The sequence below is a fragment of the Anguilla rostrata genome, chromosome 18, assembly GCF_018555375.3.
Source record: "Anguilla rostrata isolate EN2019 chromosome 18, ASM1855537v3, whole genome shotgun sequence".
Taxonomy (NCBI): domain Eukaryota; kingdom Metazoa; phylum Chordata; class Actinopteri; order Anguilliformes; family Anguillidae; genus Anguilla; species Anguilla rostrata.
The window spans coordinates 15545094-15557754 of NC_057950.1; the positions used below are offsets into that span (position 1 = coordinate 15545094).

Genomic DNA, 12661 nt, shown 5'->3' on the forward strand with positions numbered 1-12661 from the left:
AATCCAGATGAAAGCCATGCCAGTCTCAGTCCAATGTTTGAGATTTCACCACATTGCTCCTATGTATGCCCTTAACCAGGGCCATAGGGTCAATGACCTGCTTGGTTTTTTTGCAGTTCTGAAGTACACAGGGTCCCTGTTTTTACATTATATCACATTACATTTATTTGACACTTTTATCCAAAGTGATGTACACGGCGGAAGATGGGCAATGACCGAGTGGTTCGTAGTGGAGTGGGGAGTTTGTTCCACCACTGGGGAGCTAGGGTGGCGAAGTTCCGCAGTTGGAACAAGTGAGAACTATTCACCTGGATGGCAAAACTGGTTTAAAAAACCACAAAGATCATGAAATTTATGTAGTCCTCAAAGAGAGAATGACTGGTGTAAACATACACTATGGTCGCATGGGAAAACAGAAAAAAGACATAATGCATGGTGGGGTTTCTGACACTTTAATGAAGACATTGTAATGGAGGTTCTCTACAGGTGAGTGCCCCTCCCCCCTTCAGGGAGACTACAGTGTGAGTGTTCCCTTCAAAATTATGACCGCCTGGCCGGAGATGTCCACTCTGCCGTCACTCCTCAGAGTCAGCTTCAGCTCCCCACCCCGGTCTGAGCACTGGAAGGCTGTAACAGACCAACAGCAGTAGCTGCACATTTTCTAGAATCTTCTGTAACACCTCAGAACATAAGTATCTTAATTGTTCTTACCCAGCATTCTTTCTTTCCCCAGTTTTTCTGACCAATAGCCAGCAAGTACAGAGTGCGCAGAGCCTGCAAGCAACAAGAGCACACATCTGTGATTAGCCTGTTTTTAAATGACCAATGAAGTCATGGTCTGGGCTTTCTCCCCCAGGGCACCCTAGTGCTCACCAGTCACGGGATCTTCTGCAATGCCATACCAGGGTGCAAAGTACCGAGAGAAGAAGTCGTAGCCGGGCTGCGCCGTGGGGGCCCCCTTGACTGTGACGATGACTCCCTTTATCCTCCCAGTGCTGTCGCTGCGTAGCAGGTCAGAGGCGTTCGGCTGCAAGGATGTCAGCACTGACCTAAAAACCAACAACTAGATGGAAAAGAATCCAAATTTGTATAGCGCTTTTCATTATTTAGCACACATTAATTTTAGAGATGGAAATGTAAAGTAGTTTTGATCAGCCAGTTAATCTAAAGAAAGAATGTGTGGCCAGATTTGGAAAGTGGTTTGAGAGAGAAAGCACTTTAAGTTGATGTAACAATCGCTACAGTCTGGCGACAAGATGGTAAAGCATGAGATGTGTTTTATTAGCCGTAATATACCACATAAAACAGTAATATTTTCAGCCATAACAGTGAGAGTTTAGGTTCATCTGTTCAAACATACTTTGTCAGGGTGGTAATGTATAAACGTATTAATCTACAAGCCAGTGGGACTCCTGGATGTGGGCTGTGTGGCTTTGTACAGGTGTCATGTGTCTGCTGTTACCTGTCACAGCTGTCACTCAAACGTATGAGCAGCTTCTTGGTCTTAGCACTGTAACACAGATCCTGAACAGACAGGCCTCTGACCGTGGCCTGCAGTGACATATGTTACACTGAGAGCACAACAACGCAAACACTCAGGAAGACATATCATCTGCTCAATCTTATTTAACCCCAATAAAATACAAACATCACTTCCCAAGAACAAATGTCACATACTACAGGGATTTCCAAACATAATAATAATAATAATAATAATAATAACCATCATCATTGTTATTATTAAAAGTAGTATTGTTACAATTCAAGGCCACTTACAATGAAGGGAGCAGTTACAGACCAAGAATACTTACATTAACAGTATCTTTTACTTCACTTGGGTCCTGTTGTAAAAAAAAAACAGGACATTGTGAATTCATGCTATCCTTCTTCAACTAAGCCCTAGGATTAGACATTACAGTAATTATTAACATGAATAAAAAAATCAGTAACATAAAAGGGCTGGGTGCACGGTGCTGGGTGCTGGGTAGACCTGTACTTGAAACACAGATGATTTAAATTATCCTAACTTAATATCTAAGCATGGTGCATAAGTTTTATGTGACAAGGAGCTGTGTGGGCCCAACTGAACCTGTGCAACAGGCTTATGAAGAGGAAAGTCCATCACTATGGAGTCCCCATGAAGGCGAGCATAGAGTTCTCCGCTCAAAGTCTCAAACACGAGGGCTGCATTCTGGTTTTCTGCCAAAGAGAGAAAGTAACTGTATAAGCCTATATGACAGGTCAGTGTCTTAGTACATTCAACCAGCAGTATAAACCAGCAATATTCAGCAATTGTTGAAAAGAATGAAATGATAGTCAATGCACTCTTATTTTTAGCACAGTTTCAGCTGATATAGCTCTTATCTTTGGAAGTAGCAGAAACCAGTCATGCCCTGTGCCATCATTGATTGGTATGTACTATATGGAATATACCTACCACTAGAAATATGCTTGTAGCGCAAAACTCTTACTTTTGTGGTAAAACAAAACTGCTGCTGAAGCAAGGGTGGCATGTCCGCACAGCGTTACTTCATTCATCGGGGTGAACCAGCGTAAACCAAAACGGGACCCTGCCAGACAAAAAATATTTCCAGCACATTAACACAGTAAAGTGTTCATTCAACTCTAAATGAATGAACACCTACTAGGAAACAGTTACAGTTTCCTAGTAAGATGAAATGTAGCCAAGTTTCTGCACCGTACAAGTTTAATTAAAACTGAGAATTCTGCTGTGTGCTAGCCTGAAGTGTTGCAGTGACTGATTGCAATATGAGTAACACGTTTTTTTAAGTAGCGTACTTCTGAAGTTGGTATAAAGTTGTAAACCACATGAACTCTCCAGCTCCAGATCTGAAAAGAATCTGGCTATAGGGCAGGGCTGAAGCGTGATGCTGCTGCTCGCCATTCGCAGGCCATTGCATACAGATAAAGTAAAGGACTAAACACCCTCAACGAGGTTTGCCCACCGATCACCAAATGCTGAATGTGCTTGTTTTTCCCCTACAGACGAGCCCACATTAAGTAGAAATGCCTCATCACCCCATGTTCTTTGTGAAATAGTCAGAACAAACTGAAACATTGATTGAACTACCACAGAACTTGACCCCCCTTTTTCCCTCACTACACCAGCAAATGACAGATTTATTATAGTGAGATGTATAGCTTTCAAGGGAGAATTGAATTTATTACCTGAAGTGAAATCATCCGATGAATTCAATTTCACAATAAAAGCAGTCTCTGACAAGTTCATCTCCGCTGCAATTTTCTGGTACAGCTCATCCCGTAGGACCTACATGAATTTAAAAGTACAATTATTATGTTTCAAGTAATTGCAAAGTTTATTACAACAGCAATAAATAATGCCACAATGTATCGGCGATTGAAAGTTTACTGATAAGGTTACTTTTTATATATCAATGTGAAAAGCACAGATTCCTGTAGGCTGTAGGTGTTCATAAAAACCATGTTTTAACACTTACATTTGGAAGCAAGCAAACAGCAGCGGGATTGCCTTTGAAAGCTTGATTGGTAAAAGCATCAACAGTAAATACTGGTATCTCCATGAAGTCTGAGGATGATTTCTTTCTCTTTTTTTGCAGATTTTTTGCAGCGTTGTGCTGAGGTTTCAACGATCTTCAGTGCAACCTTCAGTAGAATACCTCAGTGAACTTTGAGCTGAAACTTGAATATGCATTTTTAAAGGGGCCATATCCTGAATGTTTTATGAGAAAGGTTTACATGGTGAGCTCATAGCCCTTCCCAAAATACTTTTGGGAAGGAAATTTTTATTTTAATAAAGATATTTCATTTTCTTGATGCTATAAAATGAAAAGTCTTTATTTCTAGGTAGGTAGGTCGACTGAGTACTCACTTTTAGTGACGACTAAGAGCAGTGGTGCACAACTCCAGTCCGGGAAGGCAGGTCTGCATGCTGGTTTTTGTTGCAACCAGTTACCTTAGTTTTAGTTTTCTGACAGCTCTCCAAACTACACAGGTTCACTCCTGTACTTCAGCACAGTAAAATCTTTAGGATACACTTGCAGTCTGCCACTGTAGCCGGTGCTTATTTATTATTTACGGATTTTTTACTCTCTTATTTATGAAGAATAAAATTGTCATGTTCATGGTGTGCTTATTCACACTGTATGTATTGTGTTATATTGAAAACAATTTCATAAAAAGAGGTAACAACATTTTTAAATTGATCAATTTAAAGACTGAGGTGAATCAGTAGGTTCCTAATTAGGTTGTTTAACATGCGTCTAACAACAAAGTTCTTTAATTTTTTCCTTAAATTTATCAACACAATGCTCATTTGGCCTGTTATTACTTGCTTTATTGTCAATTAATTATTTATTGTCAACCAAATGGCTAGTTTTGTGGCCATATGTCCACACGTTTAATTAAATTGTTTGCAGTATAGCACAATGTGAACATGGGACATGTATTCTACATGGCATGTATGTCCAATACTGACATAATTTGGTTTAGGAGGGTAAATAATCCCTCTATACATGAAAAGTACATAATTAAAAAAAATGAACACCTTGTTAAAATTCTGACATTGCAATTGTGGTTGGAATGAAAACCAGCATACACAAGGGGTCCCCGGGACTGAGGTTGGGGACCACTGATTCCCTACTTTAGCTTGTACCACAGCACCACTGGCACACCCACCAAAGCAGAACAAACTATCTCAAAGATTGTTGCAAAACATTGCAAAGTGTTGAGTGAATGTTGCTAAATAGTTTGCACCTAGAATGCAGCCAAAACCCTGGGGTTAACGCTCCTATTCTTTCAAAACATTCCAATGGAATATTTATTGGCCACAACGAGTCAGGAGTATGGAAAGTAACTGCACTTAATGTTTATTTATTGTACTTCCAAAACATTTGCTTTGTAAAAAATTACATTAGTACAACAAACACGAATAAATGGGCTGTACTTGCACGTTGGCTCATCGAAGTAATATAAATTTAGATTAGTGTAACATGAAATGGTTTGGTGCAATTTTACATTTCTCGTCGGTACGTCCATAGCTGAGCTCAGATGGTGCAAAATCTCGCGATATTATCCAATGAGCCTTCGCTGTCTACCTGGGTGGGTTGGTGTTTGGCGACGGTGAGAAACTAAACTCGCTAGTTGTGTCTTATTGTAGAACATTATAAATTAGACAAAAAATGTATACGTGACGCGACAGGGGTAATCTCACGCAGCTCGACAGAAGTCACTTGAAGTATTTTTTCCCATATTGGATGAGAGTGTCGTTTTCCAGGCCTAGCAAGCTAACGTTAGCTGTCGTCATGAACACAGCAGTGCAACTAGGTAGCTAGCTGTACAAGTGCCACAGGCGCAGCAAAGCGTTGCTAGGAAGCTCGCTAGATACCTAACCGACGATTTTCTTACTCAACAAAAATTATAAAGAATAACGTTACACTTATTATTTTAAACTGGTTGTTTTTCGAATTCAACTGTAGTTCATTTGGAATACATTGGCGTCAACAGAACCGCGGGCTAAGACAATTCGTGGCGATGATTATTTAGTGGCTTACCGTTAGCTAGTGAAGTTAGCTTAGCGTTAAACTAGTTGTGTGCTTGACTACGATTAGCAGCAGCAAGTTAATCGATTCTTGGAGTTAACGTTAGCGCGGGTATAGCTTGCTGCCCGAGCTGGCTAGCAGTTCGATCAGAACTGGCTAACGTGAGCTGGTTTTGCTAGTTCTGTTACCTTGCTTGTGGGTGTGCGGGTAGGTAACGTTGGCTGGGTAGCCAAGTTGCTTGGAGACTTAATGCAGGCGGACAGGTGTGGCATTACTTATCAGCGCCTGATTACCGACCACATGTTCATCCATTCAGTATGTCCTTGCCTGCAACCCGAGCCCCTATCGGTCATTCAAGTAACGTTTCTGAAGGTAGAGGTCATCCTACAGAGTCTGAGCGAACACGACCGATGACATAACCACGAGTTAGCAAGCCGGATAGCTTGCTTTAATGAAAATAACTGATCTTCATAACCTTTCTATGTCCGCCCCTCCCCCCCTCAATAAAACAAGAATTGGCCTCGAGAAAAGTACTGTAAACTATAAGCTCTTCCCCCCATGTCCTTTATGAATTTTCTAATATAATTATATAATTTAAAAAAATTGCATTTTAGAGACATTAGCATGTTAATGACATTAAAATAAAAGCGGAAATGAGCTGACATGTTAGTAATATCTTGTAATTTATTTGGAACTCTCCGCTTCTTTCTCACAATTGGTGAAAACACAGTGAAGTCACTGCTTGGTCAGTTTAGACTTTGCTGATGTGCGAAATCGTTTCCTGTCTTTTGCAGTAGCCGTGCAGCAGTGGGGGACGATGTCTCTTAGCGATGAGGGATTTGTGGTGCGGATTCGGGGCTTGCCTTGGTCCTGTACACAGGAGGAAGTCGCAAGCTTTTTCTCAGGTACTTTCTTTATCATGACTGTTATGTTTAGTTTTTATTGCTGTTACACAAAGACTGCTGTTCTAAATCATGAGTATTGTCTTACAAGTGACACAAATGTTTGTCATGTCATGTGCTTGCTTGTGTAAAGAAAGATGTTTCGGTTACTTGAATTGCGCTGTTTTGCTAATTTGTTAGAGTAGGAGAGAGAAGCTGTATTTTAACAGTAGGTGATCCCTGCTCTTCCTGCAGATTGTGACATCATCGGGGGTGTGAATGGAGTGTGTTTCACCTTCTCTAAGGAAGGGAGGCCCAGCGGGGAGGCCTTTGTGGAGCTGAAAACTGCGGAAGACTTCAAGAACGCCATCGCCAAGGATCGCAAATACATGGGGCACCGCTACATTGAAGGTACACTGAAACGCGGCTGTTATTACGCAGCAGTTCGTGATACGTCTCCAGGATGCTTACCCTGCTGGTTTCATGTCTGATCACGCTAGTGCCCTTGTGAGAGCGGGTTTTATTAATCGTGAGTCTGCTGCGTTCCTTCCAGTGTTCAAGTCGAACCGCAGCGAGATGGACTGGGTTCTGAAGCGCTGCGGCCCGACGGACTACGACAGCTGCAGCGGCTGCATGCTGCGTCTGAGGGGCCTGCCGTTCGGCTGCAGTAAGGAGGAGATAGTGCAGTTCTTCGCAGGTACACCCGCCCACGCCCCCTCCGTCACACACCAGCAGATTTTCCCTCCCCTGGGACTACAGAGGGAATAGAGCTGTTCCGTCCGGTGCCCCTATAAAACCCCTAGGCATTAGCGATCCTTGGTCATTTGGGGATTTCACGTATAAACGGGAGCTTGTCTTTGCAGAAAGCGTGTGAGCGTTAAGATAAGCTTGCTAACAGTGGTTCAGGCACTTTCTTGCAGTTTGTGATGAACCTGATTAAAATGCGAGGCTAATTCTTCCTACATGCAAACACATTCCATATGCGGCTGTTATTACCGGAGAACATGTGGTGGCTTTTATTGCATTTTAGAAGCTTTTGTCCTAAAGCCCATTTTAAATGAATCTGGTTATAGACACTTCTTCCCTGTTTGTTTAGTCAGGATTGAAGTGTTCCTTCAGCATAGTTTTATATCTTTAATACAAATTGGATGTATTAAGTCGATTAATATCTTTCATTAATACAGTAAATGCTTTTCCTGTATTATTTATCCCTTTCCCCTTTAGATTATTTTTATGTTTCCATAGTGATAAAAGTCACAACATCTTCCACTGCAGGGCAGCTTTCTGTGTGTCTCTGTTGTGGCAAAATACAAATCTGTGTGAATAGTATGATGTTCATGGCTGAAATGATAAATTATGTTCTTCCTTTTGAATCACGGTCATTTTATGTAATGCAGGGATCTGTCAAACTAAAGTAGACAAGTGATATTTGGGGGAGGGGGGCAGGGGTGGTTATTGAAATTTCTCATTTCTTATAAATTTTTTTTAACTGTAGATGGGAATGTCACAGCTCTTTTTAACATGTCTCCCCTTGGGGGGGTTATCTGTCCTTGGGTTAAAGGGTTGAAAATCGTGCCAAATGGGATAACATTGCCGATGGACTACCAGGGGAGGAGCACAGGGGAAGCCTTCGTGCAGTTTGCCTCAAAGGAGATAGCTGAAAAAGCTCTGGGGAAACACAAGGAAAGGATAGGGCACAGGTGGGGCCACAGAGACCGGGCTGGGAATTAATGCCACAGCATCACTAATGCGGGGTGGGGGGTCCTGCATCTTTATCCTCAAACCAAAGATGATACGATCATGTAGACACAATCTCCTAAAACATGGGCATACATCTGACCTCCAGTGGGAAAGAGGAATGGCGTTTAGCAGGGCAGAATTCAGTGGGCTGTTTCTGTACTGCTTAGAGCTGCTGTCTGCTGACTTACAGTCTAGAGGCCTTTTTTTTTTTGAGAGGGAGAAAGACCAGTGAAAGGGCCCATGCTTCTGTCCCACTCTGTATCCTGGCTTACGGCCGTACGGTCAAAGTGCAAAAATCAGTGCCTTCCACGTCTTAACGTGTCTATCCAGCGATTTTTAACAACCGTTCAAATTTGCCAAGTTCGCAGACCCCTTGTCTGGGTTAAGTTGTTTGGTAATTGGGAAAAAATGTCAGCACATGTGACGTGTTCGGGGGACAGAACTGCCATTCAGCGTTAAAAGGGTGACAACACATCACCGTTGTGTGATAACAAAAGGAAGGACACAGAAATATCTGTGACTGTCTTTCTGTCTTTTGCCTTTGCAAGAATTAAATGTCTTTCTCAGCACTACAAAGATTTAGAATTAGCCTGCACAGTCTGCGTAGATGCATGAAAAGCAAAGCTCGTTTTTGGCACATCAGTATGTTTCTTTTTTTCCCTTTAGGCTAGTGAGCTACAGCTACTGTATGATATTGTAAAGCCTTAAAATATTGTCTCCATTATTTGCTATAGCAAGGTAGAAAACCAATATAAAATTTATAAACTTAAGTCAATGTCACACGCCCCGGATTCTTCCTCTTATTTTTTAGTCATGCTATTAAATTATATTGAAAGTGTTCATTTTCTAACATGGGGCGATCTGTTCAGCTGGCATGTTTAAATATCCCACTCCTTTTACTAGAGGGTGTAAAGCAAACACTGGATACTCCAGGGGTTCCCCAGAACTAAGCCTGTGGTCTGTTCCTAAAGAGCTGAATAGTTTCTCCAGGAGAAGCTGAGTGTTCATAAACAAACCCGAGCGGTTTTCCGGTTTTAACAGGAGTATACTTTGAATGAGTAAATAAGTGTTTGGTAGGCAGAGAGGCTGGGTCCACTGACTGATACGTCCTGTGTGCTCCAGTGCAGTGTGAGGCCCATACAAGGCGTGTGTGTGTGTGTGTGTGTGTGTTTGCGGCAACTGCATGTTAATAGCTTTATCGATGTGTGGCAGACGTAATTGGCTATAGTCTTTGCAAAGCCACAGGTTACTGAATTTCTGTTTAAAACATTAGTAAGGCGGAAAGTATTATTAAATAGTTGTGCTGATGCTAACAGTACATCCTCATGAAACTCATGGAAGGCTTGGATAAATACATGCAAAAATATGTTGTATTTCAACAAATTGGTCATTAAACAAATATGCAACATTTTGTAATTGTGAAGCGTGAAGAGCCATAATCGGTATTTTATGTCTGTAAATACGTTTGGATGGAAAGTAAAATGCCGCCTAGAAAGGTGTACTGTTACACCTGTAATTTTTGAAATGACAAGTTGAATAGTTCATCAGTTGTTTAGGGGTAGCTAGTAGGCTTGTCGTGGTGTTCGGTTTAATCGGTGACAAGCGGTACACGAGCCTTCACCGGCGAAGTTATCTCCACACTGTCTATATATATATATAATTACAATTTAAAATAAGTTAAAAATAAATAAAAGTGTATACACTCCATATACACTCCATGTACTTTCCAGCAGAATGCTTTTTGCATTTAGCAGCATAATTTCCCTTGCAAGGTAAATACATTAAAGACTTAGAAATGCACTTCTGGAAGTTTACAGAGGCAGAACAGATGGGCAGTCTTTTCAATATACTGCATTCCAGAGAGTGTAGTCTGCTCCTCCTAACACATCCTGTTATAACAGATGTGGTAACTTTCAAAAATGCTCATGTGCACAAATGATTGTGTCACTGTCTAACAGTCGGAAAACCTACTGAAGCTGTATGAAACTTTTTGCTGGATAGACACTTTAAGAAAATGGACAGATTGTGCCATGTTGTTAGTAAAGTAACCAGTAAAGTACACTGAAGCAGTCATCTTTGTTCATTACTTACACCCAGCATAATTACAAAGCCAACCATCCTTATAAAAAGCGGTCCCAGGAATATGTATGATATTGGAAAGCCTCTTCTTTTTTCCCTGTTTATTTCCGATGGCCCATACATGTAACATCCATGTAAAGTCTCATCTCCTAAAATGCTCCTCATTACTGCAACAGTACACTATCTGGTGTGTTTGTTTTACCAATCAGCCGTTTGAATGTGAACCTTACAGGTACATAGAGATTTTTAAGAGCAGCAGGAATGAGATTCGGGCCTACTACGAGCTGCCTCGTAGGATGATGGGACAGCGGCCGGGACCGTATGACAGACCCATGATGGGGCGGGGTGGGTTTTTCGGTCCCGGACCAGGAAGAGGGGGCGGTCTTCTGGACCAGATGCGCAGTGGAGGGGGCTACAGTGGAGGTATGCTTTCTGGAAAAGCACAAAGAACTGTTACTCAGAAGGTACACGCTGTCATTTACTAGAGCTATTCATGCATATCCAAGTGTTTGGTTAAGATATAATAGCTGTCTAACCAGTGACTCTTAATGATGTACATTGTTGGTGGTTGTTGGAGGTTTGAATCTAAAAGTGTGAAATGTTACATTTATGAAATGTAGGCTATGCAATGTGTGTAAAAGAGGCATGAAGCAGGTCCACGTCTGGTCATCCAGAACTGAAGTACATGCTCGATCCCTGTGTTCGGTGACAACGGAGGTATTAAATATCTTTCTTAAACGTCTTCTCTCAAGGTTACGGCGGATTCGACAACTACAACGGCTTCAATAATTACTGTTTCGGTAACGGTATGTTTGAAGAGCGGATGAGGGGAGACAGAGGGAGAGGTGAGAGCCACGTGCGTCTCCTAGGCGATGCCGGTCCCCTGACTGATTCCGGCGTGTGGTAACGTGCCTGCCCTCTCTCTGGCACAGGCATGGGCGGGGACTCGGGCTCCGGCTTCCACAGCGGGCACTTTGTGCACATGCGCGGGCTGCCCTTCCGCGCCACCGAAGCCGACATCGCCAACGTGAGCTAACGCCCAACGTTTTCCTTTTCTCAGTCTGGTCTTAGCGGAGGTAGTGACTGAGGCGTCTTTGTCGCTCTGCAGTTCTTCTCTCCGCTGAACCCCATACGAGTCCACATCGACGTGGGACCCAACGGGAAGTCCACGGGCGAAGCCGACGTCGAGTTTGGATCTCACGAAGATGCCGTGTCAGCGATGTCAAAGGACAAAAACCACATGCGTATGTAGCCTTCTGGTGTCCTTGAGCTTTTAAAATCATAAATAAATGAGTTTTTCCCCACCATGTAGTTCTTGAAAACTAAGTCAAGTTAATTCTCTGATTTAAAATACATTTTGAATCAGTCTCGCTTGAACTGAATGTTTTTCAGTTTGGGCACCGTATGAAACTCAAGTGTCATAAATAATGGATATTGATTATTAACTCCCTTGCATGTAAAACTGTTTAAGTTAGGTATTTAATGTGAAATCCATCTTATGTTGCAGAACACCGTTACATTGAGCTCTTCCTGAACTCAACAGCCAGCGGCGGATCTGAAATGGGTCAGTATGCTTCCTCAATTCTTTCAATTAAATCCCTGTGATTGGTCAAGTGACATCTCCGTTGTCCCACTATGTATTGTTGAAACTACTGTTATGGAAGTTTTTCTGGGCAACATTGGAAAGAAATTGGCACATCTTGCATCTGATTCCAAATCACAGTAGAACATGAAATTGTAAACTCATCAGTTCTAATTAAATTGATACGAATACACTGAACAGAAACTGTACAGGGTTAGGGTAACAAGGAACTGATGGGACATCCTTCAACAAATGTGTAATTCTATCATCATAAGGGTGTTCAGCGTTTGACACTTGGATTAATTTGATTGGTTACAGGTCGTGGTGGCGGATTCTATGGTAACTCTGGAGGCATGGGCTCAAGAGGAGGCAGCCTCAGGGGAATGTTTTAAACGAGCGTCAGAGTCCACCCCCAACACCAACCCCCAGCCATTTTCAACCACATGTTAAAAATGGTAGATAGTTTTTTTTTTTTGTTTTTGTTTTTTTTTGTATTTGGGGATGTTTTTCATATGTTCATAAAAATGTACTTAGATTTTCCGGTCTGAAAGAGTGGAAATAAAATATATTTGAGATGGTGCATAGTTTAACCAGCTACTGTACATTTTGCTTATTAAATTTTATATTAATCTTTGTTGTCTGAGCCTCTTCACTGTAAATAATGTTTTAGCTGCTGTGTACTTGGTTTTGTGATCGGGAAAAAGTGGGGCCGATTAAACAAACCAAAAGATGTGGATCTTCATCCCATAGTTTTCATGCTATTGTGTGAATTTGTAGTATCTATCCCACATTCACAATGGATCGTAAGACCAGAGTGTATAAAATGAGTACTTGCAAAC

General features: G+C 41.8%; 2 protein-coding genes across 2 annotated transcripts; one reads left to right on the top strand and one right to left on the bottom strand.

Annotated features, from left to right (window-relative positions):
* Window positions 1-436: 436 nt before the first annotated feature.
* LOC135244984 (phenazine biosynthesis-like domain-containing protein) lies at window positions 437-5877 on the bottom strand. Its single transcript, XM_064317715.1, has 10 exons — window positions 5729-5877; window positions 3480-3681; window positions 3190-3289; window positions 2472-2570; window positions 2090-2199; window positions 1812-1841; window positions 1463-1551; window positions 874-1049; window positions 712-774; window positions 437-627 (listed from the first exon to the last, which is right to left on the bottom strand). The coding sequence occupies exons 2-10, from the start codon at window positions 3561-3563 to the stop codon at window positions 515-517; spliced, it is 864 nt and encodes a 287-aa protein (XP_064173785.1). The 5' UTR covers window positions 3564-3681; window positions 5729-5877; the 3' UTR covers window positions 437-514.
* On the top strand, window positions 5029-12452 carry hnrnph3 (heterogeneous nuclear ribonucleoprotein H3 (2H9)). The gene is made up of 11 exons (XM_064317714.1): window positions 5029-5121; window positions 6335-6445; window positions 6677-6832; window positions 6975-7118; window positions 7983-8121; window positions 10473-10663; window positions 10993-11085; window positions 11173-11267; window positions 11349-11484; window positions 11748-11804; window positions 12141-12452. The coding sequence occupies exons 2-11, from the start codon at window positions 6358-6360 to the stop codon at window positions 12212-12214; spliced, it is 1173 nt and encodes a 390-aa protein (XP_064173784.1). The 5' UTR covers window positions 5029-5121; window positions 6335-6357; the 3' UTR covers window positions 12215-12452.
* The last annotated feature ends 209 nt before the right edge of the window (window positions 12453-12661 follow it).

Bases quoted from the DNA above. Each gene is read 5' to 3' on its own strand.
- LOC135244984 (XM_064317715.1), bottom strand. From the start codon at position 3,563: ATGGAGATACCAGTATTTACTGTTGATGCTTTTACCAATCAAGCTTTC. The intron at 2,571-3,189 runs GTAATAAATTCA...TTTGTCTGGCAG, and splicing joins ATCGGATGATTTCACTTCAG to GGTCCCGTTTTGGTTTACGC. The intron at 2,200-2,471 runs GTAAGAGTTTTG...TCTCTTTGGCAG, and splicing joins AGTTTTGTTTTACCACAAAA to AAAACCAGAATGCAGCCCTC.
- hnrnph3 (XM_064317714.1), top strand. From the start codon at position 6,358: ATGTCTCTTAGCGATGAGGGATTTGTGGTGCGGATTCGGGGCTTGCCT. The intron at 6,833-6,974 runs GTACACTGAAAC...CGTTCCTTCCAG, and splicing joins GGGGCACCGCTACATTGAAG to TGTTCAAGTCGAACCGCAGC. The intron at 11,086-11,172 runs GTGAGAGCCACG...TCTCTGGCACAG, and splicing joins GAGGGGAGACAGAGGGAGAG to GCATGGGCGGGGACTCGGGC.